The sequence below is a fragment of the Ananas comosus genome, linkage group 21 (genome assembly GCF_001540865.1).
Source record: "Ananas comosus cultivar F153 linkage group 21, ASM154086v1, whole genome shotgun sequence".
NCBI classification, from domain to species: domain Eukaryota; kingdom Viridiplantae; phylum Streptophyta; class Magnoliopsida; order Poales; family Bromeliaceae; genus Ananas; species Ananas comosus.
The window spans coordinates 10,295,823-10,319,717 of record NC_033641.1 but is presented as its reverse complement, the minus strand read 5'-3'; the positions used below and the strand labels follow the sequence as shown (position 1 = coordinate 10,319,717).

The 23,895-nt window shown below is 35.8% G+C and overlaps 5 protein-coding genes and 1 non-coding gene across 8 annotated transcripts; 2 read left to right on the top strand and 4 right to left on the bottom strand.

Moving 5' to 3' along the window:
* Window positions 38-1,081, bottom strand: LOC109726421 (uncharacterized protein At2g27730, mitochondrial-like). Its single transcript, XM_020255997.1, has 2 exons — window positions 736-1,081; window positions 38-538 (listed from the first exon to the last, which is right to left on the bottom strand). The coding sequence occupies exons 1-2, from the start codon at window positions 925-927 to the stop codon at window positions 434-436; spliced, it is 297 nt and encodes a 98-aa protein (XP_020111586.1). The 5' UTR covers window positions 928-1,081; the 3' UTR covers window positions 38-433.
* On the bottom strand, window positions 1,525-4,835 carry LOC109726403 (40S ribosomal protein S14-like). Its single transcript, XM_020255972.1, has 6 exons — window positions 4,748-4,835; window positions 3,774-3,896; window positions 3,641-3,686; window positions 2,384-2,469; window positions 2,122-2,251; window positions 1,525-1,874 (listed from the first exon to the last, which is right to left on the bottom strand). Exons 1-6 carry the CDS (start codon window positions 4,748-4,750, stop codon window positions 1,807-1,809), a joined length of 456 nt encoding a protein of 151 aa, XP_020111561.1. The 5' UTR covers window positions 4,751-4,835; the 3' UTR covers window positions 1,525-1,806.
* Window positions 5,343-5,422, bottom strand: TRNAL-UAG. The gene has a single exon. It is a non-coding gene; the product is annotated as a tRNA-Leu (tRNA).
* On the top strand, window positions 10,575-11,824 carry LOC109726402. The gene has a single exon (XM_020255971.1). The coding sequence runs from the start codon at window positions 10,704-10,706 to the stop codon at window positions 11,505-11,507; it is 804 nt and encodes a 267-aa protein (XP_020111560.1). The 5' UTR covers window positions 10,575-10,703; the 3' UTR covers window positions 11,508-11,824.
* Window positions 18,710-20,364, top strand: LOC109726720. Its single transcript, XM_020256503.1, has 2 exons — window positions 18,710-19,043; window positions 19,657-20,364. Exons 1-2 carry the CDS (start codon window positions 18,896-18,898, stop codon window positions 20,103-20,105), a joined length of 597 nt encoding a protein of 198 aa, XP_020112092.1. The 5' UTR covers window positions 18,710-18,895; the 3' UTR covers window positions 20,106-20,364.
* On the bottom strand, window positions 20,605-23,777 carry LOC109726719 (cysteine and histidine-rich domain-containing protein RAR1). Of its 3 annotated transcripts, none has more exons than XM_020256502.1 (6): window positions 23,601-23,777; window positions 22,554-22,556; window positions 22,383-22,465; window positions 21,844-21,998; window positions 21,535-21,705; window positions 20,605-21,018 (listed from the first exon to the last, which is right to left on the bottom strand). In XM_020256502.1, the coding sequence occupies exons 1-6, from the start codon at window positions 23,703-23,705 to the stop codon at window positions 21,005-21,007; spliced, it is 531 nt and encodes a 176-aa protein (XP_020112091.1). In that variant the 5' UTR covers window positions 23,706-23,777; the 3' UTR covers window positions 20,605-21,004. The 3 variants fall into 3 exon arrangements, with proteins under 3 accessions (XP_020112091.1, XP_020112089.1, XP_020112090.1); XM_020256500.1 differs by having other exon boundaries at window positions 21,488-21,705; window positions 23,601-23,776; XM_020256501.1 differs by lacking the exon at window positions 22,554-22,556 and having other exon boundaries at window positions 21,488-21,705; window positions 23,601-23,776.

The following is a 23,895-nucleotide window of genomic DNA, read 5'->3' as shown; positions in this document are numbered from 1 at the left end:
AAGAGATTACACACTTACCTACTGAGATAGATCTCTATGACTAAAAAAAGTGATCACCAAGTCCATTCACTCCTCTTCATTATTCACAGCAATAATAGCAACATCACTTCACTTATAAAGCAAGAAAATAGAAGAAAATAACCATTTTCACTACTCAGATAACATTAGTATCCTCATTATCAGCACACTTATTTACAAAAGACGTACAGGAGAGATAACTAGGGCAACATAACCATGCATGCATTTTGCTAATTATTATAGGAAATTGATATTGCCAAAACAAATTTTACTAGTGCCCGAACAAAATAATTCAAACTAAGATTCAATGCGCATGTTCTGGCAAACGGTAAAATTTGATTTGGCGATTCTAACTGCGTTGGTATAAAAAGTTCGCTTTTCTGCAAAGAGTGAAGTGGGATAAGGTAAAACTGCATCAGGCTGTCTGATGTTCTCCTCCTCCTTTGGCCTTCTTCTCGGCTTCCGCCTTCTCCTTCTCCTCCTTTCGCTTTATCTTCTCCATCCTCTCCCTCTCCATTTTCTACCGAAAAATAACAAACCAACACAAGTGATCATCATCATCATCATCATCATCATCATCATTTCGTAGTATTCGAAAATCGCAATTTCAAAGTGATTCGGACTTTCATATGAATTACGAGAATATTAAAGCAGCACAGCAGGTGCAACACATTTCCAAACTAGGCCAGGACTTTGCTGATATAGGTATAGAGTTACCTGGATGTAGACGGTCTCTTTGGCTCGCTCCTCCTCGCTGAGGATCCGGCCCTTTTCGTCGCTGAAGTAGCGAGGCGTTCCCCGCCCCATCATGTTATTCGTCTTCGTCGCCCCCTCCATTCTCGCTGCTATTCTCGCTCCTTGCGTTACGAGAATAGCTCGAGCAGCAGCACCAGCTGATCTTATAGCCATAGTGAAAGTCACTTTGAAGCTTTGATTTCTTGCTTCTCAAGAAGGATTACAAGGCCCTCCTCATCAAAGTCGCCCCCCAATTATTAATGTACGCATATATGTGTGTGTGAGTACAGTGAGGAGATAAGGATGAGGGGAAACCAAGAATAACTAGGGAGTTCCAGAAGCAAGTTGCACACGCGGAGCCCACGGGCTAGGCGATGTGACCCATTCTCATCTATTCATTCATCGCTTAGAGATAAAAAAAAAAAAAAAAAAAAAAAAAAAAAAAAAAAAAAAAAAAAAAAAAAAAAAAAAAAAAAANTTACCGTTAGATAAGACAATGGGTTCTCGAGTATCAGTAAAATAGACTAATTCCGAAAAAAAAAATCTTATGTTGTATTAAATCATATATCATATAAATTTACCAACATAAACATACCAACAACTAATAGCAAAGGAGTGATGAATCAGATTGATCATTTTATGAATCGCACAGATGAAGTATTAGCCAATTAGGATCCTACAACATTGGACTGTAAAGAGAAACTAATCGTTTCATACCATTATTTTCTGGCTTGTTCAGAAAACAAAAAATAAAATGAAACAAAATTTTAAAAAAAAAAGGAGTAATTGATATATCAAGAACAACATTCAGGGGACAAAAGAGTTGGAAGGGTGAAGACAATGTAAAAGTTGCCAAACAATTAGATGTTGTCTTTCGATATAATTCCAGCACCATTTAACAAGCGAATCGGAATCTACCAACATAGATAATTGCTCAATCACCTCTCCAAATAGTTTCAACAAAAACTGTCTTGCCGCAACTAAAGAAATGAAAAAGACCGCCAACATATAATCTGCTCGATGAGGATGAAAGAGTGAATCATGTCGTAGAAGTTACAGCCTCCTCCCTCTTCGCCCGCCCTTTCTGCGGGTGCTGTCGGTCGGGATTGGAGTCACATCCTCTGCGGCAAAAAGTAAAATAAAATGAAATAATCAGAACTCCACAAGCCACCAAAAGAGATTGTATTAAGAGAATCACCAAAGTTTTCGGAAAAATTTTCTCATTACAACAGATCGCAAGAGTGATAAAGAGTAAACCAAGGATGAGACCCAAAGACAATATAACAGATAGAATTATAGATCGCAAGTCAGAGAATTTCCGTGGATTAGAAAAATATACAGTTTAGGGTACGAAAAATGATAATTTACCTATGCGGCCAATTTTCATTCCAGAGCGAGCAAGTGCTCTTAGGGCAGATTGGGCACCAGGACCAGGAGTCTTAGTTTTGTTCCCTCCGGTAGCTCGAAGCTTAATGTGCAAAGCAGTGATCCCAAGCTCCTGTAGAGAAGAGAGACGAGAAGGGTACCAATCAATATCAATTATATCAATGACAATCACTCTGTTAGTAGCAATAACAATACCATTAAATCAGAAATAGGAAAAAAAATTATACAATACATCAAACAATACCTTGCATCTCTGCGAAACATCTTGTGCCGCAAGCATGGCCGCATAAGGAGATGATTCATCCCTATCAGCTTTGACCTTCATGCCACCTATAATAGTACAGAAATAACTATGCCTTCAGATAGAAGAGGAATCCAAACGAACAAATACGGAAGAAAGAGTACATTTAGACAGTTGAGATGTGTAATGGTACACCAACTGCTTTTTAAGATATCTTTCAAAATTTCGTAGCCAAATACATGGAAAGAACTCGCAAAAAAGAATATCCGTAATTCACTAGAATAGCAAGTCAGAATATCAATAAGCTTAAAATGAAATTCATAAGAGACGCTTCTCTTCTTTCACATAATTGATTCATCACACTTGCACACTATACAATTACATAGAAATATCCAGAAATAAAGGTTTACGTTGAGACCCATGATAGGGCAAAATGTATTTTGGGAGAAATCTTAATAGTGAATATAATGTCACATATACATTTCAAGTAGCAGATGTATGGCAAGTCAGAATATCAATAAGCCTCAAATTGCAATTCATGAGAGAATTGTCTCTTCATACATCTAATAGTAAATTCATCACTCTTGCCTCTTCGATGAACACTTCCAGCAATACTCCATAAAAACTGGTTGAGTATCCAGCTACCATATAACAAAAGCATTTCAAATAAGGCCATGCTAAAAATTGGAATAAGCTGTAGGGAGAATAACGAAATAAAATAATAATGTCCTCTTCTATGCCTTAGACATCAAAAGTGAAATTGGCATAAGATTCCCAAAGTAAAAAACTAGAGTTAGGAGCAAAAGCTTGCCCAGAACACCTAGAATTCTGAGTAAAGAAAATCAAAATGCCAACAGCGATGCCACATAATGAAATGAGAAGAGGAAAAGCCCCAAAGAAGAACTCTTTGGTTCTTTGACGTCAATATTGCGTGGCTATGACTCAAAACGCTTCCATGTGATTGAGGAAGGCGATCTTAAGGGCCACGCTTAAAAGCTACCATCAAATGAAGGGATAGAAAAAAGAAGAGGAAGCCACTTACTTAAGATTTAGTACACTACCATAGTAAGGATTTTACATAGGCTAGTCTACAAAATCATGCAAATTCCATGTTGCTTGTTACTAATCGAACCCTATAATACGTAAGCAATCTCAATAAAGTTGAGAACATGAATTTCCTAGATATATTCAAGAAATAGATATCCAAAAGAAATTGAAGCATGTAAGTAAATAAACAGATGCCTACACATTAACACATACCAGTAATGCGAACAAGGGTTTCTCTCCCAGATAGATCAGTAACATGCTGCAGTTTAGATGATATTCTGTCAATAATTGGCATACATAAAAGTATAAGCCAGAGTTAAGAGGCAAAAAATATTAATTTGCTTACAATAAAGGTATCGTTGAATGATGCATAAATATGGGCAACACCAAACACGTGCTCTCCTTCACGAACCGTCGGCCCGAGAGTCACATTTTCCTCCTTAGGCTCCCTAGTCTTCTTTCTCCCAGACTATGATTCCAAAGAAGATAAGCATGAATACAAGTTACACTCAATAACATTAAGTTTAAGTCCACAACCAAGCAGTAGAAGCATGATACTACAATATTTTTACAGCGATAAACTGAAGATAGAAAAAGATAGGCAAAAAATTTTATGAATACCTTAACTATAACCTTTGAGTTACATATTAATTAGTGGTTCAGTCAAATTTTATGGGCTGTAAAAAATTTTCGGCTAAAGAAAGTGTGGATTTTGTTAACAAGTAACCAATAGCTAATAGAGTCATAAATCTTTGTGAAATTCCAAATTTAATCAACAAAAATAACTCGAATCATAATTTATGATACCAAATGAAAAGACACAAAGTTCAAGGATCTATTAGAAAACGATCTAGAGCTGAGAGGGTCAGCGTACACCTTTAAAACGAGAATTCCAGCTGTGGCCAGGGAAATAAACTAAGTGCTTCAAACCTAAACTAGCTAAGTTTCGCATCATATCATAACAAAAGTCTAAAGCAACTGAGATTAAAATGAGAATAACTCGACTTGCGATTCGTAAAAAAATGGATCAAAAGCACAAAACACGCATAGTTTTCAACAAATCTAAACTAGCCAAGTTAAGAACCACATCATAAGCAAATGAGATTAGAAGGAGCATGTTTCGATGTGCCATTGGTGAAAAAAATCGATCGAAAGCTAAAAACACATATAGTTCTCAACAAATCGACCTCTTCGAATCAAAAATAACCATTTTCAACCTTAAATCGAGCAGAAACGGCAGGGAAATAAGATCCCCTCCATAGGAAGAGATCAGGAGACGAAGAGAGAGTAGAGATTTGATCGGGATCTGAGATTACTCACCATGGTCGCAGCGGAGGAGGAGCGAGGAGCGGCGGGGAAGGGTGAGCTTTGGCTAAAAATGAGCAACGACAGCGAAGTAAAACCCTAACGGGGTTGCGTGGTTGCCCTAATCGCTATATATATAGAGATACCGGATCGGAAGAGGAGTTTAATGGGTCGGACCCATTTACCCGATATGGATGGGCCAAAACATTATTTGGAGGCCTAGTAAGTAGATTCACTATAATATTTGGTTATACAGGAAATTCACGCAAAAAAAAAAGAAAAGAAAAAAAGAAATCCGTAGTTTTGGCAAATATTAAACTTAATGTCTACAATAAAAGTATTTTTAAACAATAAAATAATTAAATTATATGCAATAAAATTGCAAATTTATTGCAAATTTAATTATTGCAGCAGCTTAATTTACGTAAAAGAAATGATTAACTTATATGCAATAAAATTTACAGTATTTGGTTATACGTGAAATTTATCCAAAAAAAAAAAAACATATGCAATAAAATAAAATAAAAAAAAACAAAAACAATTAATTTATATGCAATAAAATTACAAATTTATTGCAAATTTAATTATTGAAACAGCTTAAAAAATAATTTGACAGCTGTGGGATTTGAACCCACGCCCTTTCGGACCAGAGCCTAAATCTGGCGCCTTAGACCACTCGGCCAAACTGTCTTGGTTTTATTAAATTAAAAATTTAATTTCCTTAAAAGTAATTTCACTTGGTTTAATAAACATAAATAAGTAAATAATCAAATGATATTACAATGAAAGTTGCCTATATATATATATATAAAGGTTAGCTCATAAACTAAACTATTTTGACAATGTTGTCAATGCACGCAGAGAATTGATGTCACAATCTCTCGCGATTAAAGTGGCGTAGAAATTAAAACGATACTCGATATCATATTAAGTAAAAAACCTCAATCTAATAAAAAAACAAGCTATAGATAAAACTAAACACATTTTATCTTCTATATATGATGAGATTCCAATGTGAATTTTTTTTTCAATGAATTTCATATTAAAAAGCATGCATGCTTTGTTGAAAGATTTGTACTCCCACTCACATTCGTATATATACATATTTCACTTGAAGAGGAAGAAGATAAGAAGATACTCAATACGCAATTTATTTGCTAATATATATTGTCAATAATATTTAATAATGATAGGTTGGAGAACAAGACCAAGCTCCTTTATATATAATATATATATATATATACTAGTTGAATGTACGTGTAAATGCACGTAACAATTATTATTTGAGATATTTTAATAAATTAATCATAACCAATCGTAGTAAATATTATTTTATATTTAATAGATTAATCATAACCGTTTGTTTTTATTTGAGATATTTTTAACAAATTAATCATAACCATTCGCAGGTAATATTCTTTNTATATTCCAATGTTTATTCTTATTTATTTTTTGTAAAAAATGCATTTTTGTCTTTAAGTTTCTAATCAAGTTGTTCAAGTGCTTAAGATGGAGTAATCAAAATTATGCTGATCCTTTATATACTCGAGTGTTGTTCCTCGCTATCCAAATGATAGAATTAGAATGTGATAAGATCTAAAAACAAAGAGAAAATGCAACTTCCATTATATTCTTCGACTTTATGAATCACTCATATCGATGTTAACTTCTAGATCTCCCTAATTAAAATCAGAGATTTAATCATCTTATCTCTTTATAAGCCCCAAACAAAAGACATAATGTTAACGAAAACAAAAAGAATTCAATGATGATTCAAGTATGATAGAATGGATTAATAGTAGAGCTTTTCTGAACCGTGTTCAAAGAAGATGTAATCATGGTTAATCGAAGGTCAATGGCTCTAAGTATGTGATTAAACAATCATGAAACCAGCGATTGGTTGTTTGGATTAATTAAAGACGGTTGATTATTTCCAAATAATTGTGTTTGCTTATCAATTGGAATAAAGTGTGACATAATAACGATGTGAAATTAAAGAACACTAATATATAGACTCTTCAAGTTGCTATTTATTTACCCATGAGGCCATGACACGAGTATTTATAGTTGCGAAAGAAGAGTAATGCTTCTGTACCTTTTTTTTTTCGTTATCGTTTATTCACGCGTATTCAACGGCTCGGATTTAATTTTTTTTTAAAATTGTGACCTGCAATAGCAGGTCACTTTGGAAAAGGTCCCGGTTACCAGGTACCTCAAAGAAAGGTATTTTTGTCTTTTAATACATAGGCAATTTAGTCATTTTATCTCTACTATATTTTCAAAATTTATATTTTCTCTTTTTTTCCTTTTTCTTTCTCTATCTTTCCTTTCATAATTAGCATTTCATATAAGGAAAATTTCAAATTATTTGACAGTATGATCTTTTAATTTTTCTTTTCTCCTTGTTTATTTGTTTAATATTGCAAATGAGTTTAATTCTAAAAACTATGCATTAAAATTTCTTTCCATATCTATTGCTTTCTAAATCTTTTTTAAATAAAATAAGAATGAAATTTAGATTATTTTGTGATTTAATTTGTTAGTTAATTTTTTTCTAATTCGATCTGAGAATTTTCAAATTTTATCAGATTGTAGGATATTAATATTTTTTAGTTTTGATAGTAATAACTTGTTGAAATTTGTGATGGCTAATGTCTAAACTATAGGAATTTAAAAGTTTCTTAAACATATTAAATATGTTGAATTAAAATATTTAGAAACACTAAAACATTTAAAGTAGATGCCAAAATTAATGCCTAATTAATGCATAAATTTGGTTAATCAATTAATTTTCTAAATTAGTACAAATTAATGCGTAAATTTAGGATCTCAATTAAAACTTTCTTTAAATGTTGTATTGTTTAATTACCAAACTAACTTTAAATAAAATAATCTTTTTACCTGCTAAATATTAAAATTATATTTTTACCCTCTATTAATCAACGGTTAAGATTTTTTTATTTTTTTCAAAAAAAAGTACCGAATCATTTCTCGCGAAAGAATTAGTTGATGCTTGAGTTAATTTAAAGTGCACAGCAAATAGCAACAAATTTGATATTTTAAGTGACCATTTTGTGTGTTCTCAATTTAAAAATAGTGAGGCCACTTGCAAAAGGATTCCATAGAATTAGGATTAATTAAATGGATTTATATATTATGGGTAAAAATCGTATGGAGACCTCTCAACACCAGTAAAAAAAAAGCGTATACTATTTATGACTCTTATAAAACGTACGTATGAAAAGTTAGGACTCTTTTGTGATTCATATGTCAATATATTAGTAAGTATTTATTTAGAATCATAAAATTATCTTTTCCTTTTCTTTTTCTTTTGTTTTTAGAAAGGAACTATATAGAACATCCACATAACAAATGATAGGAAATTAGGTTAATATCATAGTGATCATATATCTCCTTTTTTTCAATTCTAATTTGGAATTTAATGCTATTTTTCCTGCACAAGGATGATATGTATACTAAAAAGTTGGTTTACTTCCTAGTCTACAATTTCACAAATCCCTACATATTTTTTTTTTATTTTTTGTTTTTATTTTGTTATTCATTTATTTATTTGGGGTTAAGCAATGCAAAAGGAGGAACTCTCCACTGAATTTCATTAGCTACATATCTTGGTATAGTTAATTAAGATGATGATATAGGATAGCTTTACCTCATGCATAATTCACAAACATTAATGGACACTAATAATTAATTACTTGGATTTTTCTCTCTTGATAGAATCCGAGAAAATGTGAAAGTAACTTAATTTTTAGTAAATTTTATATTGAAAGCAAGTGTGAACTTCTAAGCTCTTTCAAATACTTTGTGGTTTCTATATTGATTATGATCTAATTGATGCGATTAAGAAATTAAAAATTTAACTAAAGAAGCACCAGTTGCCACCCATGTAGCTATATCAAATTTGTTGCTATTTGCTGTGCACTTTAAATTAACTCCAGCATCAACTGATTCTTTCGCAACTATAAATACTCATGTCATGGATAAATAAATAGCAACTTGAAGAGACTCTATATATTAGTGTTCTTTAATTAATTTCACATCGTGATTATGTCACACTTTATTCCAATTGATAAGCAAACACAATTATTTGGAAATAATCAACCATCTTTAATCCAAACAACCAATCGCTGGTTTCATGATTGTTTAATCGGATACTTAGAGCCATTGACCTTGGATTAACGACGATAACAACTACTTCGTAGAATGTCTTGGATTTGAGCCGTTGATCTGAGAATCAACGGTGTGAGATCCATAGTACACTAGGTGATCTCCGTACTCGGGCTCACGTCTTAGGTCGCTGGTGAGGTGTCCTACACACACGACAAAATACACGTTTAGATGACGTGGCATGAGCAGCGCAGCGAAATTGTACGAAAGTTATACTACCGATACGAGCGCATGATCCGTAAGCGAACGGACGAGATTCAATCAAATGTTAATTGGACGGTGATGACATTGAATACGCTAAGCGACTCTCGTGGCCCACGAAGAAGTCACATCTCGATGACACGTCAAAAGGGCAGTAATTGTTGCCTACACCGGGTGTATGAATTTTATTCTTATATTCTTATGTTTATATATATTCATACATCATATACGGCTCCCTAAAAAAAATAATATGATAGTGCTCTCATCCCTAATTTGTTCAATATATTTTATAATATCCAAAAAAATATATATATTGTTTTTTAAAGTATATTTTATCCTACAGCACGGTTTGTGCATTGCTAAGTGGAATCTAAGATGCTAAGATAGTAAATAATAAGTCTTTTAAAATTATTTTTTACTATATATTGATTCTTAATATGTTGTATTTCATATGTATCAAATTAATTATTAAATTTGAATATGATAAACGAGATGTAGAGTTAAATACAACAATTTGAAAATGTTATTGGATCAGACAAAGTTTAGAGATCACGTCATTTAAAATTAAATTTGATCAACAACATTTAAAAATTAAATTTTACGTGTGAAAAGCTATTGCTTTTAAAATTTATAGTATAGGCATTATGTAGTCTAAAATTTTTGTGGTAATGAAGTATTTGTTTTTCCCTATATAAATATACAACAAAATGTTATTAAAATTACGATTTATTAGTATTTACATTTTTTTAGCAATTTGTACTACTTTCCTGGTCCATAGACCGTGGCTCATGCAGTAATTCACGGGAGATTCCTTTGAGACGCTCCACGACACCACGAGGATATCCGCGCTACACGTCCGTACGGTTTTTCTATGCGTAATGCGATATGGAAGATGATGTAGGTGATCCAACGGTAGAGAGACACGCACGCTTAATAAACAATATGCGCACTCTCGTACGATTGCCTGCCGCTTCTGTAAACAGTAATTATGTGGGCCCTACACGGCCTAAGCCGAAACAAAGTCCCATTTCCCGAGACAGGGCCCCCACGTCCCCGACTCCTCCCCTCCCCGCCCATTCTCTGTAGCAAACATTCCCTACACCTGGTGTATCCGTACATATCATGGACGTAAATATGAATAATTAATTTCTCTAAATAAAGCATCAATGTATATAAAAAAAAAGAAAAACGTTTTTCTATAACAGGTGCATAGATTGATTCATAAGAATATGTGTTCCTTATAACTTAATAGTACAAAATGAATTTTAGTAGATAAAAATTTGATTTTGACACCTCTAATGGAGAATTTTGGGGCTTTGGTGCGTGGTGCACCGAGTGCTTGTATTAGTTGCGTCCTTTCTCTCTCTACCCCCCTTCTTTCTCTCTCCTCCACTTTGAGAAACGTCGAACGCTCTTCCTCCGTCCACCTCTCTATTTAATCCCCACCCCCGCCTAATACAACGCGAAATCGTGGCCCCATTCATTCCCCTCCCCCGCCCCTCTCTCTCTCTCTCCCCTTCGCATGAAGGAGCGCCACCGCATCGCCGGAGCGCCGCCGCCGCTCTAGCGCCGGCTCCGGTTAATGGAGACCTTCCGCCACCAGCGATCCCCCGGCTCCGATCGCTTCCTCGGCCTCTTCTCCCCTGCCCCCGCCGCGAGCGGCGGCGGCGGCGGCGGCGTCGCCGGAGATGAGCTCCACGAGGACGAGGTCTTCTGGACCACCCCCGCGCCCGACCCCCCCACTGAGCCGAGCCGCTCCAGGAAACCCTCCCCCGCCACGGCGAACCGAGTCCCAAACCCTAGCCCCGCCACAGCCGCCTTCGGTGGAGCCGCCGGCGGCGGCGGCGGCGCCGTGCTCCGCCGCGTCCCCGATCGGAGCTTCGGGATCCTCGCGGCGCTGGCGGAGGACGATCGGAAGCGCGCGGCGGTGACGGCGTCATCCTCGGCTCCGTTCGTCCATCGGAAAGCGACCTTCGCCGCCGCTCCCTCCGCCTCCGCCTCCGCCTCAGCCTCTGCCTCCACGTCCCCTTCGTCCTCCGCGTGGGCGATCCCCGCGGTGCCGAAGCCGAAGTCCGAGTTCTCGCGATCGGCCACGGCCGGGAGCAAGATCTACCAACAGTCGGCGCCGGTGAAGGTTCCCGTGCGACCGACGAGGCCGAGAAAGGGTTCCGGCGAGCTCGCCGTCGACGACGACGACGACGAGGGCTACAGGGGCGAGGCCGAGATGCTCCCGCCGCACGAGATCGTGGCGAGGGCGTGGGGGGACGGCACGCCGATGATGACTTCGTCGGTGCTTGAAGGTGTCGGGAGGACGCTCAAGGGCCGGGATCTGCGCCGCGTCCGCAACGCCGTGTTGCGGCAAACGGGGTTTCTCGATAACGTTTGAGGAAAGAGCTTTTTCCCCCTCTCTCTCTCTTTGGCCCTCTCTTTACGATATCATTCTCTCTCAAAGAAAAAAAAATTTTTGGTTGTTGATTTGTTCTGATCATAGTATAATGTGTCTTTCTGGGGGGAGAGAACTTTGAGGACCTTTTCACGGTCAATTGGGAATAAATATATACATCTTCGTGCGTTTTCCATCTCAATTCCAATTTTGTGATTCAGATTCCAGTTTCATCTACGGATTCGCTTTGTGTATTTGGAATGAATAAGTATCTTTTACTTCCGTTAGATTCAATTATTTAGTTAAATTTCCAATCATCATTTCTTGCTCAATTTGGAGTTTTTATGAAGTGGAGTGAATACGGATTATTAAAGCTCTTCAAACTTTTTTTCCATGTGCATGTACTTTAATTCTAAATTAAGGACTATTGCTCTATTTGCACTTTGCCAGGTATATAGCACAAAAAGAAGCAGTTTTTAACAATAGCTTTAATTGTTGCTAGTCATAGTTACCAATTTTTTTTTTTTTTGTAGCCCAATTTATGTGGTGCAACATTTTTGCCTCTGTATAATGTGCTAATGACAGGGCATGATTAATTCAATTGGTGCTGTGCGTTTCTTCTTTCTTTTTTATAGACTGGTAACGACGAACAAGGCAATTAGAATAAATTGAAAATGAGCCATGCTGTCATGTTGGATGTTGAATCTTTATTTTTTGAGTGCCAAAACTGTGATTTGTCACGTCCTCGTAAATGTTTGACAAAGACAAACTAAATTAATGGCACAAGTGATTACTTGTTTACTCTGTTGTGTGCTACGGCTTGTCATGTTTGTATAGCTTTGATTAATGACTAAGCTTTTACATTTTTTATTATTTTAGTTGCTGGAGCTTTCTTTGGTCTTTCTTTCAATTTGGGTTCGATTTATAATGGGAGCTACATAAATCCTGTATGGTTTATCTGATGGACTGTTGTGGACCATTCGTACTTTATGCAAAGCTCTTTTTATATTTTCAATGGTGATTGAATTAAACTTGGCAATCTTTCTATGCCTATATAGGTCATCCCTCTCTCTCTCACTCTACTTTTTCTTTCTTTCTTTTCTTCTTTTTTGAGTTTGAAAAAAGGAACCAACATGATTGTCATTTTTTTCCTTGTTGAATTAATATTTGCAATGCTTTATTTGGTTTCGGTTATCATATTTATTGTTTTATTTTCGTTTCCTATTATTGCATTTAACAAAATCTACTCGATATAATGCAATAGAATTCCATCTCAATCTAACTAAAGCTTGGGTTTTACATTGTTGTCAATTTTACTTTCTCTTCTTTGCAAGGACAACAATCTTTTTTTCCCCCTCTGCTTTGTCTTTAACCTGATTTTTTCATCAATTATCGGTTAGTGCTTAGCATTTACCGAGTTTAGTCTTATGCGGTCCCTTTCCGTTGTTGATAAATGCGATGATGGTTTATTTCTACGGATTTGTTACATTTTGCTGACTTTGACATTGTTAAACTAGCATTTGCTGTCCTACTCATTCATTTATTGCAGAATAGTATGGATAGTGGTTTTATCCCTCAATAATGTTATCAGTTGCTTACTAGTTGTTTAATATGATGTAGGCTACACAGTGGTCCTAGTTCATTATTGTGGAAGCATTTCTCACTCATTTAGAGATTGATGATTGCCATGGCTAGCCACTATGAGACTTGCCCCAAATAAATTGTTTGTGTGGTTGAGCCAACTACTTTTTTATGTGTTTTTTTTAAAATATATATTGGATGATGTATTTGATTCTTGTTCTTATTTTATCTTTCCAATAGTTTGATCATGAAACGAACTCACGGGGGACATTCTACTCTAATTGTTTATTAGTTGGTTTGTGCCCAGAAGATCTATCTCTTAGAAAATTTTCTTGAAGAGGTCTTATGGCTGGTTTTGACACCAAATTTTGAGTTTCCTAAATATGTTGATCTGATAGAGAATGTTCTGAGAATTGTCTTAGGGCCCGTTTGGTATTAAGGCCTATCCAATACTAGTAGATAAAATGAAGTTGGGGGAGGGCAAATAGAGGTATGTTTCTCGCTTCATCAGTGGGTCTACAGAAAATATATCGTAACCAACTCACCGTGACTCGGGACGCGATATTACATACGAAAGCAAACAGGATATTTTTTGACCGTATTTTTCCACCGCATATAAGACAATCTCCTTGTAATTCCAAACAAGAGTCTTTTTTTTTTGAGAGATAAGTAGCACGCTACCCACTTCGTTTATTTCATTTAGAAATAAACTTAGCTGGAAATGCGAATCAACTAGGATTCAAACTTGGGACCTCGAGTACCAACCACCAAGTCTTTTGCCACTTGCTCTAGGGACGGTCGGTATTCCAAACAGAGTCTTAGTAGTTTTTATGGATGCATGCTTTTTTGCTATTCTACTCGAGTTTTGTAGTTTCATGCTGTTGTCTCATGTCAATAGATTGAATCCATGCATAATTATGTATTTGTTTTATATGTAATTGTTCAAATTAAATGTGGAGTTTGGTGCTGTGGGAGATTTTCAATACGGCCGTGTTGGTAGAATGCCCTTTCTTTTGATTAAACTGAGGACTAGTGTTTATCTTCCATTCTTTTCCTTCTCCTTCTATATATTATTCTTCAAGCTTTTTGTTGTTTTATTAGGAATGTGATCATGCTCGGTGTATACGAGGAAGTTAATCAAGTATTCTCGTACGCAGAAAACCTTAGGTCTCCTTTGCCACCACTATTTATTATTATTATTATTATCTTCTTTTTTGAACATTATTTTTTTATAATTTGATGCACCACTGAAGGCCTGTAAATTCTTAAGGTAAAAAAGAGCTACTTCTAAATTTTTATTTTTTGTTTTTCTCAAATAAACACGTTGGGCATAAGAATTGAAACTAATTTATCATCCATTCTGCATTGCCGTTTTATGAAACTTCTATTTAAATGAAAAAAAAAGAGATAATAATGCCAAACAAGATTTTGATATTCTCCATTTATTTCTTGGATGTTGGTGTTTACAGATTTATTTTGTTTTCAGTGTTTATTGGTTTACTTGGTAGTTTACCATTTCACTCTGCAGTGAGATCCTGGTGCTGGAAGGGTAAATTGTTCCAAACACCAGTTTCAATGTTCTTCTGTATATTAAGGTACACAAGCATTTACTTGTTGATCTAATTCAAACCGTATGTGTCAGTGTACCGGAGAAGTGGTGATGCACAAACATGTATTGATAGTTCATGTGGAAGTGTCTCTACAGTACGCGTGCGGCGTGGCACTTCCACCTGCAGAGCCAAATATTCGCGGAAAGTGGATAGCAGAAAGCGGTAGAATAATTTTCGACTGTAAAAGCTTTCTGTTGTAAAAGCTTTCTGTTGTTGTTGTTTGATTTCTCGTTACTTCACCGTTGAAACTCAAACTAGTAATTTCTTTCTGTTGTTGTTTGATTTCTCGTAACTTCACCATTGAAACTAAAACTAGTCAAAATCACAAATATTGTAATCGACTACAATAAAGACAGTTGTGATTTAGTTGTTGCATTATTTTTTGAGATGATGTTACTGATCTTTCCGAGATAGAATTGTTTTCATTCAGCTTTCTAAGTCATCTGGTGATAGGTCAAACAATTGTTCTTGTACATCATAGGTAGTTGAATCTGTTAAAAAGCCATGTTATTGTTTGAAAAATGTCTAGGGAAGCTTCACAAAGGGATCCACAGAGAAACTGAAATACAATGATTAATTAAAAATTAAATCGAGTCAATTTGCTCCCACAACTTTTCTCTTCTCTATAACAAAAAGGTTTAATCGATTATTAATTAGATATAATATAATGCACGAATTTAAAATAACGATGAATAATTTTTTTTCCCTCTTTTCGAACTAATACAGACGGGGCAGAACAGAACGTAATGTGCCACGCACTTTCTCCCCATTACATGCGATTTTTTTTTTTTTTTAATTTAACTCTTTAGTATAAAATCAGCTTTGGGGTAATTCATTAAGCACCATTAGTTCTCTTACAAGAATCAAACAAGATTAGTGAAATATACCACATGTAGCTCTCTCTGGAGTGGGATAAGTAATCCTTTAAAATAAGGTAAAAGCTTGGATACTCGGACACAAGTTTTGCAGCTAACATCTAAAAATAGGTCTTAAAGCAAAGTGGATACTTGTAATGCTATATTTAAACATCCAATAAGAAAAGTAGATATCTTAAAAGAGACCTTAAAGGGAAAATTGAACAACCAACTAATGTTTCCAAACAGAGTGAGATTTTCAACAAAGATAGAAAAAGAAAAGGCTCAGGAATTTCCAGGACCATCAAATTTTTTCGATGTTTCACATTGAAGACCCTCAACTACTTGGTTTGGTTGTCGATTCTCCTATTTTCGGCACAAGATCATAAATGCTTCAAGGAGCTCTCATTGATGTGTTGCACCCTGGGGAAAAAGTAGCTATCCACACACAGATGTAGTGGTTGAGTTCAACATCTTTGATGACTAAACACTAAAGAAGATATCAGAAACCACACCAAGGGTTCAAAAATTCGCCGCAGATGTTGGTCCAGATGCTATTAAGAAAGGGCAACATAAAGATTCTCCAAAAATATCTTTATCAAAAGTATCTTTCTATAAGTACACGAATTGAGCTTCTATATTTTTAAAAGTATCAAGTCATTGCTACTTGTAAGTTTTTGGTCCTTAAATTAAGAGATAATGGTCCCCTAGGATTGAGTGGGTGGTTGGTTGAATAGTATAATCTAACAAGTGAAATGGTCAAAAAGACAGATCAAACGGTGAAAAATTTACAAGTACTAAATGCTTCCTGCTTTTAAAAGCACCATAGTCGGACTCCAAGTATACTGCACTTAAAAATCAGCTTAAACTTATCACTTAGAAGAAATTGAAGATAGATATATTAGTCTCCTAATGAGGTATTAAAGAGGAACTCTCAAGGAATCTTCATAATACTACTAGTGTAGTTACCCGCGCGATGCGGTGGGTAGATAGTATAAAATAAATAATATTAGTTTAAATGATTTGCAAAAATTGGTAAAAAACTATTAAAAATGATCTTTTCATACTTATTAACTCAACAATTTATATAATTAAACTCAATAGTTTAGTCAAAAAAATAATAAGATTATAAGAAAGGATAAATACAAAATTTACAATTTGATTTTACATAACAAGTCAAATAAAAAGAATTGTTATAAGTTCAAGCGAGTGTTAATTGAAAATTAAATAAAATTGAGGGCCTATTTCAAATGGCCTATAGAGGATCTCTCAATAAACATTTTTATCAATCCTTTTTAATATTAAAAAAAAAAACCAAAACAAAGCCAAACCTGCAGATCTTCGGGCCCAATTGTGCCCTTATGCCCGGCGAAATCTTGATGAGTGAATGAGCCCTAAAACCCCACAGAAGCAATTCAGTGAACAGTTCATAAGCATTTACTATAAACCAATCTAAATTATAACAGAGATGTATAACTTGAGTTACCTCTAGCATGCATGTAACAGTCTCAAATCTAGAAAAAAAAAAAACATAATTAAACACAACAACACCTGAGCAGAAGCAAATACCCTATAACATAAGATCATTGAGGGTGATCAGGAAACCCAGCGGGAGGAGAAACTGCAACAAAACAAATTGTAATTCGAGTGAAAAAAAAAACCATCTTAAAAGAAAAGGAACAGTTGAGCAAAATCAAGCAAAATTTGAAAGAATTTAATGATAAAAATTCTAAATTTTTTATCCAAATCGGAAAAAAAAAAAAGGTTTTCACATCTTTTCGAGAAACAAAAATACCTTCAAACTCATCCAGGAGAAGGAAAGGATCCAAGCTTCTCAACTCAATCCTGCAAATCATATAAACCCTATCAAATTAACACCCAAAATAGAAAAGCCAAAAGGTATATATATAAAAAAAAGAGTGAATTCATAAAAAAGACTTTTTTTTTCTTTCACAAGATGTAAGCGATTCATCTGAAAGTTCGATCTCAATCATTCAATGAATTACAAACTTTTACGCGAGTTAGCAAAATGAAAGAATAAAATGGTGGCTATGAAAAGACAAATGGTACAATAATCAATTATGATTATAATTGCCATTAATTGATGAAACGTTAATGTAGATTACCATTAATTTATGAAACGTTAATGAATTATATACCGGGGAGGAGAGGAGAGGAGAGGGGAGGGGAAGGGGTGGGGGAGACAAAGAGATGCCTAATGCGGTGGGAATTAAAGGAGAGAGAATTATTAAAAAGAAAATCTAAAACAAAGAATATTGTGCCACGTCAGCAAAAGTATTAGAGATTAATAGAATAGGTATAGATAATCTTTAAATGAGAATAGCAAGTATTTGAATGCTGTTAGTTGGCTGTTAGAATAAAAGAGGACCAAAGCAAATGTGGGCTTGTATGATAGAATGGGAGGCATTGAAAGTTGGCTCTGTTTAAGGCCAACCTAATACAGGAGCAACAAGCAAAACTGTGAAAGCAAAGCTAAGGTGAATATTCCAACTAATATATGGCATTGTGAAGTAAAGTTACTCATGTTGGGCCATGCAATTAGATTATTATATATCATGAGATAAATATGTATATCTAAAATCATTATCATTTAATAGATAGTGAGTTTCTCTTTGACCTGAATGGAGCTTCTGTAGAAACACTAATTGAGAAAAATTATTTAAGAAAAATACTAATTATTTTTGCTCTCTTGCGGTTTAGTACATTTTTATCAAATTAAACTTAACTCTCCTGTGATTTATTTTTATTTTATCAAAAAAATCTGCCATCAAATAGAATAGAAAAGTAAATTTTTTTAAAAAAGCACAGAAAGGTAGCATATTTAATGATAGGTGTCTACAGTTAAATAAAAGTAAATTACAGAATAATTGAGTGTAACCTTTTGAACCACAAGATAATAAAGTAAAAACACGTTAAATCACAAGATAGTTAACTGCAACCTTCTTAACCACAGAGTACCAAAGTGAAAATGTACTAAACCATAATTTTGCGCCACATGAAAAGTTTAATTGACAGCATTTTAGCTGTTTAGCCCCTAACTTTTGCTTATCTAAGTAAAGCATATGTTCTGGACAATAAAGCACTTCTAAGTGCTTTTAGAAACAAATCAACATAATAAGATAAGCAACTGCTTGCTTTTCTTCTTCTACCACACAAGCCAAATGTAGTACCTCCTCATCTACTATTGTGTGCTCATTTTTCCCCCTCCATTCATTGGCTCTACACCTGCTACTGCCACTTACTACTGCATATATGATACTAAGAAGTCTCTCCCTGTTCACTTAGCCAAAACACAAGTAGCTTGCTTCTTCATCTTCTACTTTCCATGGCTTCTTCTCCTCTAGCAGTTGAATCGCATCTTCTTCTTCTTCTTCTTCTCCTCCTAGCTTTCACTCATGTCGGCTTCTCGGCGGGCCAGATGCTGAAGGGATCAGTCACTTGCCTTGATTGCACTCCTCACCATAACCTCTCTGGTTCGTTTTCTTCTTCCTAACTTCTTAAAGCTTACGCTTCTCAACTTTGAGAAGCTTGTTTGTCAGGCAAGAGTGTGGAGATTCTTGCTGCGGTAGGAAGCTAAAATGAGCTTCTATGAATCAAAAAGAAGAGCTTTGGTTTCTTTTTTTATCTAGTTTCTGAACAACTTTTTTACTTTGAAAAAAAGTAGAAACCATATGTGCGCCTCATAACCCTGTCAAAATAAAAGCTCTAAATTACAGTTTCTACTTCAAGTGCAACACGAAACCCAAAGCTTCTAATTATGGTAGGAAGTCAAAATGAGCTTGTAGCTTCTCTAGAGAGCAAGAGTGAGATGTTCGACGGACAAAATGTCTAGGCTTTCTGAAGTTGCGGAAAACTAAACCGAGCTTCCAAGCTAAAACAATCCGTTTCATTGGATGTAAGCATTAAAATTATTAATACTTCTTCAAATAGTTCTACAAACTAAATACAAATATTAATTACAAATATTTTGTCATAAGAAGTATCATATCTCTATATTCCAATAAATCAATAAATTTGCTTCTCAATAACCCTTTTTTTTTTTTTTTTTTTTTTTTTTTTTTTGGTGCTAATAACCTCCACCCACAGGAGTCGTCGTAGCTGTTAAATGCGCCCACATGAAGAAGCTGCTCCCCGCAGTAACAAACAACGAAGGCTACTTCATTGTATCGATTCCGGCAACGACCCCGAAATCGTCGCCGACTTTAACCCCGCAATGCTTTGCTCGTCTCCTCGGGGGCCGCGAGCAACTCTATGCCTTCGAGCGGTCCATGGCGGCGAGCATCGTGGCCGTCGGTCGCGGATCCAACGGCTACGATCTCGCCTCGCCCCTCGCGTACTTGTCCAAGTGCCCCCTCAATATCGAGCTCGACAACAAAGTCGGCGCCGAGAAGGCCTCGCCGAGACCTCCGCCCCCGAAGAATTCGGCGCCGAGTACGGGTGGGTTGCCGAGATCTGGTAATGAGGCGCCCCCCTATGGGTTGGGGATTCCGCTTATTTACTTATTTCCCTTCATACCCATCATCGGAATACCCTGATTTGGGAGAGTTGGATTGGGAGTATCAATTACATGTGTAATAGTAATTCCATGTTGTAGTTCTTCTTGTTGTTGTTAAGCAATCTATGATGGTGAAGTTGGGTAGGTAGGGGAGTGTTTTGTGTTTGTAAGAAAATGTAATGCGTGGATCCTACTTATGCTTACATGTATGTAATTATGTGTCTCTCTGCGGATATTGGAGGTGTTTTGAAAAAGATGATCCTTATTTGTAGATAGTTATAAACTGTATTTGTTTAAAATCCAGTGTAATCAGTGGTTTATTACTCAACAGTTGCTGCTGCTGCTCAGAAGATCAGGAGCTCGAATTCCAGTTTTATCAGAAAATAAAAATTAGCCTCAGTTTTGGTACAAAAAAGACAATTTCAATTGATTAGAACAGGGCCCAACATTGTGATCTTTCTCATGCAATATGGCTTGCAGTTTAGTACAAAGGATGAAGATAGAGGAGAGTTAAAATAGGACTAAATATCATAAGTTCAAAACCAAACCAACTACATTACCTCTCCTATGCAAACATTCTTAGATTTAAGTTAAAATAGGACTAAATATCAGATTACAAACTCTTGTAAGTTAGTGACTGTTTTATACTAGATCCACAACACATCAAGCTTCACATTGGACAATGGCAACTATTTAATCAAAAATTATAGATAACAACAGATTACATAGTCCCCTTGACAAGAGATTAATAACACTTCCGAGCGACTAGAATAATAGAGCAGATGCCACTAGTGTTAGAAGCAGAATGCCCACTAGTACTACAAAAGGTTTACGCGAACAATTGGTTTGATAGCCGCGACTCACGCTGCGTCTGCGTTGTGCCATCCCTTTGTGCATGGAGGTATCTCCATGAACTCATCAAACTCCTTCACATGAATGTCACAGCATTTCCACTGTCCAAAATCATATTAGAAAGGATTAACCATTATTCAAACTAAGGAAAACTTGCACATATCTCCATAAATGTATCACATATTTGCACTTTGTAACTGTGAGCAAAACATACATTTAACTCCCTTAGAATTCAGATTTTTTAGTATTTTACCAGCTTCTGTTGCATGTTCTGTCCAGGAACTGTTAGAAAACCTTTAAAATATGATCTGAAATACCTATTGTTTCCCTTATTGAATGTTTTGTCAGAGTTTAATACTTTCTAGAAGTAATTTGACAAAAACATGAAGAAAGGGGTTAGGTGTTATTTATTCTAAACTCTGAACATATACATAGGCTTCAACTTTTGAGAAGCAAAATGCAAATCATAAAATTTTCAGAGTTGTTTTTTCAGGGTGGTTTTCGGCACCATAGCCTAAAATTAAAGATTTTCATAAATGTAGACAAATAGGGAAAAAGAAAAGGACCCACCCCCCTCATCCTGTCATGGAAAACTGCAGGTCCTGGATGGTACTCACAAGCGGTTTCATGATTATCCTTCTCCTTATAGGTTTTTCCGCATCCTTTATTTTTGCATGTGCGCGGCTCATTCAGATTGACTATCTTCTTAGTAGGAGCAGGATCCTTAACAACAGTTTCTTCTTTGGGGGCATTTGCTGTGGCTGGCTTTGATGGCTTTCCCTGTGATCCTGAAAAAAAAAGTTACAAGATTGTGATTCACTAATCAAATTACCAAACATTCTTTCCAGTTCCTTTTAATTCTCGCGACATATGCCAAATTCAAGTCAAAATCATTTCAAAGCAAAAACTTTGAAACCACCACATACCATGATCAGAGCAGAAAAAGCCTTGGCGACATCTTGAACAAGAGTCATCACTTTTAATGTTTTGAGTGGCAGATGGAACTGGAACCGGCTTTCGAGGGTTTGCAGAGACAGCTTTGGTAACTGGTTTCTCAGTAGTATGTTTGCCTGTCTTGCATCTTTAGTGAAGAAACAAAAAGAATTAGTTATTTGGTACTAAAGAGAAGCCTATCTTGGATATTTTGAGTGAATTCTTGTATGTAATATTCTGTTAATTAATCATTCTAGGTCACAATTGTTTCTTTAGCATTCAATCATCTTAGATAACACGTAACACTGTATAGACAGACTACAGTAGTAGGCTTGCGACCAAGCTGATCAAAGCTTAGTCAAATGACAGAATAGTTAAGTGTCGCATAGAGAAATCCAAGTCCATAGGATTAGTACCAATGCGACATGTCACAGAATATTCTCAACACAAAATCTTCAAGTTCTTATTTGGTTGGTGCAAACGAGAAAGCACATACACATGCTTATGAAAGAGAGAGAAGCAATGATCTTACCCAGGAATAGCTAAAAATAAGCTAAAATCATGACTTCTTTGCTTGCAACAGCTCCATTCCTTCATACCATCATGAAATATAGGCTGGAAAGGTTTTTATTGCACTTACATTAGCTCCCATGCGGGTAAATTCCAACAAAAGATTAATTTAGAGTTGCGAGGTTTCACTTACTCCCTGGAAAGAAAAGGAAGTTGCCAAAACATTAGAAACAAGTACGAAAATTTTGTATTAAGGAAATTGACGTTATACATGACATGAAACAAAAATTAAACTCAAAAAATTCAACCACAAGGAAAAAAATCCTCGCTGGCAACAAATTCTCAAGCAAATGACACGACTATTGGCAATTTACTAACTTAGATTGGTAAAAGCAACAGAGCATCCAAAGAAGAAACCATTATATCAAAGTATTAAACAATTGGAAGAACTCGCCAAAGTTGAGAACTTGTATCACATGTGATGATTTTTTTTTTTTTCTTTTTACTTCTTACTGTATAAGTTCACTAGGCCGAGTAAGCATTTTACTGAATACTAAATCTCGCCTTCTAGTCACTGAATCGATGCTACTCCCCTCCTATTAATCCTCTCTGAGAGTAAAAGCCATTTGATACTATTTGATGAAGATTATTTTCCGAAGATTATGCACAACTTAATTCCCATATTCAAAAATCTGCATAGAAACTCCAATCTACAGTAGCTCGGTGGCTAAATCAAATTATATCAATGCCAAACGTCAAAAGCTGAGACATTTACTACGCTTTGAATAAAAAAAAAGATCACTTCACAAATTACTTTGTCAAAAAATTTCGAATTTTAAAAAAACTCCTATCTCATCCTCATCCGATCAAATAAGTGAATTCCCACTGATGAATTCATTCAAAGAATCGGAAGGGAGAGAGAGAGACAAGAAGCACTACTAGTGAATCAGAATAACTTGAAAGCTTAAACCCTCGACCAGCTCACTGTATCGATCTAATCAAACCGAATCAAACAACACGCAAAAAAACCTGAAAAAATGCCGCCTTTTGCATCAAATAATCAATTCACAAGTCTCAATTCGTCAAAACAACCCAAATTAAGCAACTCCCATCTCAATCCTCATCGAATCACGAGTACTTAACACCTACTTCCGATCGATTCTAGGAATCGGCGGATAATGGCGCAGATCGGGCAAGCGAAGAGAGGGGAAAGTCGTCGAAATTAGGGTTTTTTGCTTACGGAATCGTGGTATCGGCATGATCCCTCGACGTTGTCGTCGTCCGTGAACATAGCGTCGCACCCGATCCTCTGGCATCGTACGGCGCCGCCGCCGCTCTTCGCCATTGTCGTCGTCTTCGTCCTCCTCTCTCTCTCCCCCTTCCCCTCGAGCTCTCTCTCTCTCTCTCTAGAAGTGACACTTTTTAATTTTTATAAGTAGAGAGAATGCTTCGTTTTGGAGGTGAAAACGAATCGGATTCGAGTAGTCGCAAAACTCATTACCGTATCCACTTTGTTTTATTTAAAAGTTTTTTTT

Coding starts and splice junctions, on each gene's coding strand:
- LOC109726421 (XM_020255997.1), bottom strand. CDS start 927: ATGGCTATAAGATCAGCTGGTGCTGCTGCTCGAGCTATTCTCGTAACG. Junction 539..735: donor AAGAGACCGTCTACATCCAG/GTAACTCTATAC, acceptor ATTTTTCGGTAG/AAAATGGAGAGGGAGAGGAT.
- LOC109726403 (XM_020255972.1), bottom strand. Junction 3,687..3,773: donor CATTCAACGATACCTTTATT/GTAAGCAAATTA, acceptor TCTAAACTGCAG/CATGTTACTGATCTATCTGG. Junction 2,252..2,383: donor ATGTTTCGCAGAGATGCAAG/GTATTGTTTGAT, acceptor TCTTCTCTACAG/GAGCTTGGGATCACTGCTTT.
- LOC109726402 (XM_020255971.1), top strand. CDS start 10,704: ATGGAGACCTTCCGCCACCAGCGATCCCCCGGCTCCGATCGCTTCCTC.
- LOC109726720 (XM_020256503.1), top strand. CDS start 18,896: ATGGCTTCTTCTCCTCTAGCAGTTGAATCGCATCTTCTTCTTCTTCTT. Junction 19,044..19,656: donor TCCTCACCATAACCTCTCTG/GTTCGTTTTCTT, acceptor CTCCACCCACAG/GAGTCGTCGTAGCTGTTAAA.
- LOC109726719 (XM_020256500.1), bottom strand. CDS start 23,705: ATGGCGAAGAGCGGCGGCGGCGCCGTACGATGCCAGAGGATCGGGTGC. Junction 21,999..22,382: donor TTATTTTTAGCTATTCCTGG/GTAAGATCATTG, acceptor TCTTCACTAAAG/ATGCAAGACAGGCAAACATA. Junction 21,019..21,487: donor TCCATGACAGGATGAGGGGG/GTGGGTCCTTTT, acceptor GATTTTGGACAG/TGGAAATGCTGTGACATTCA.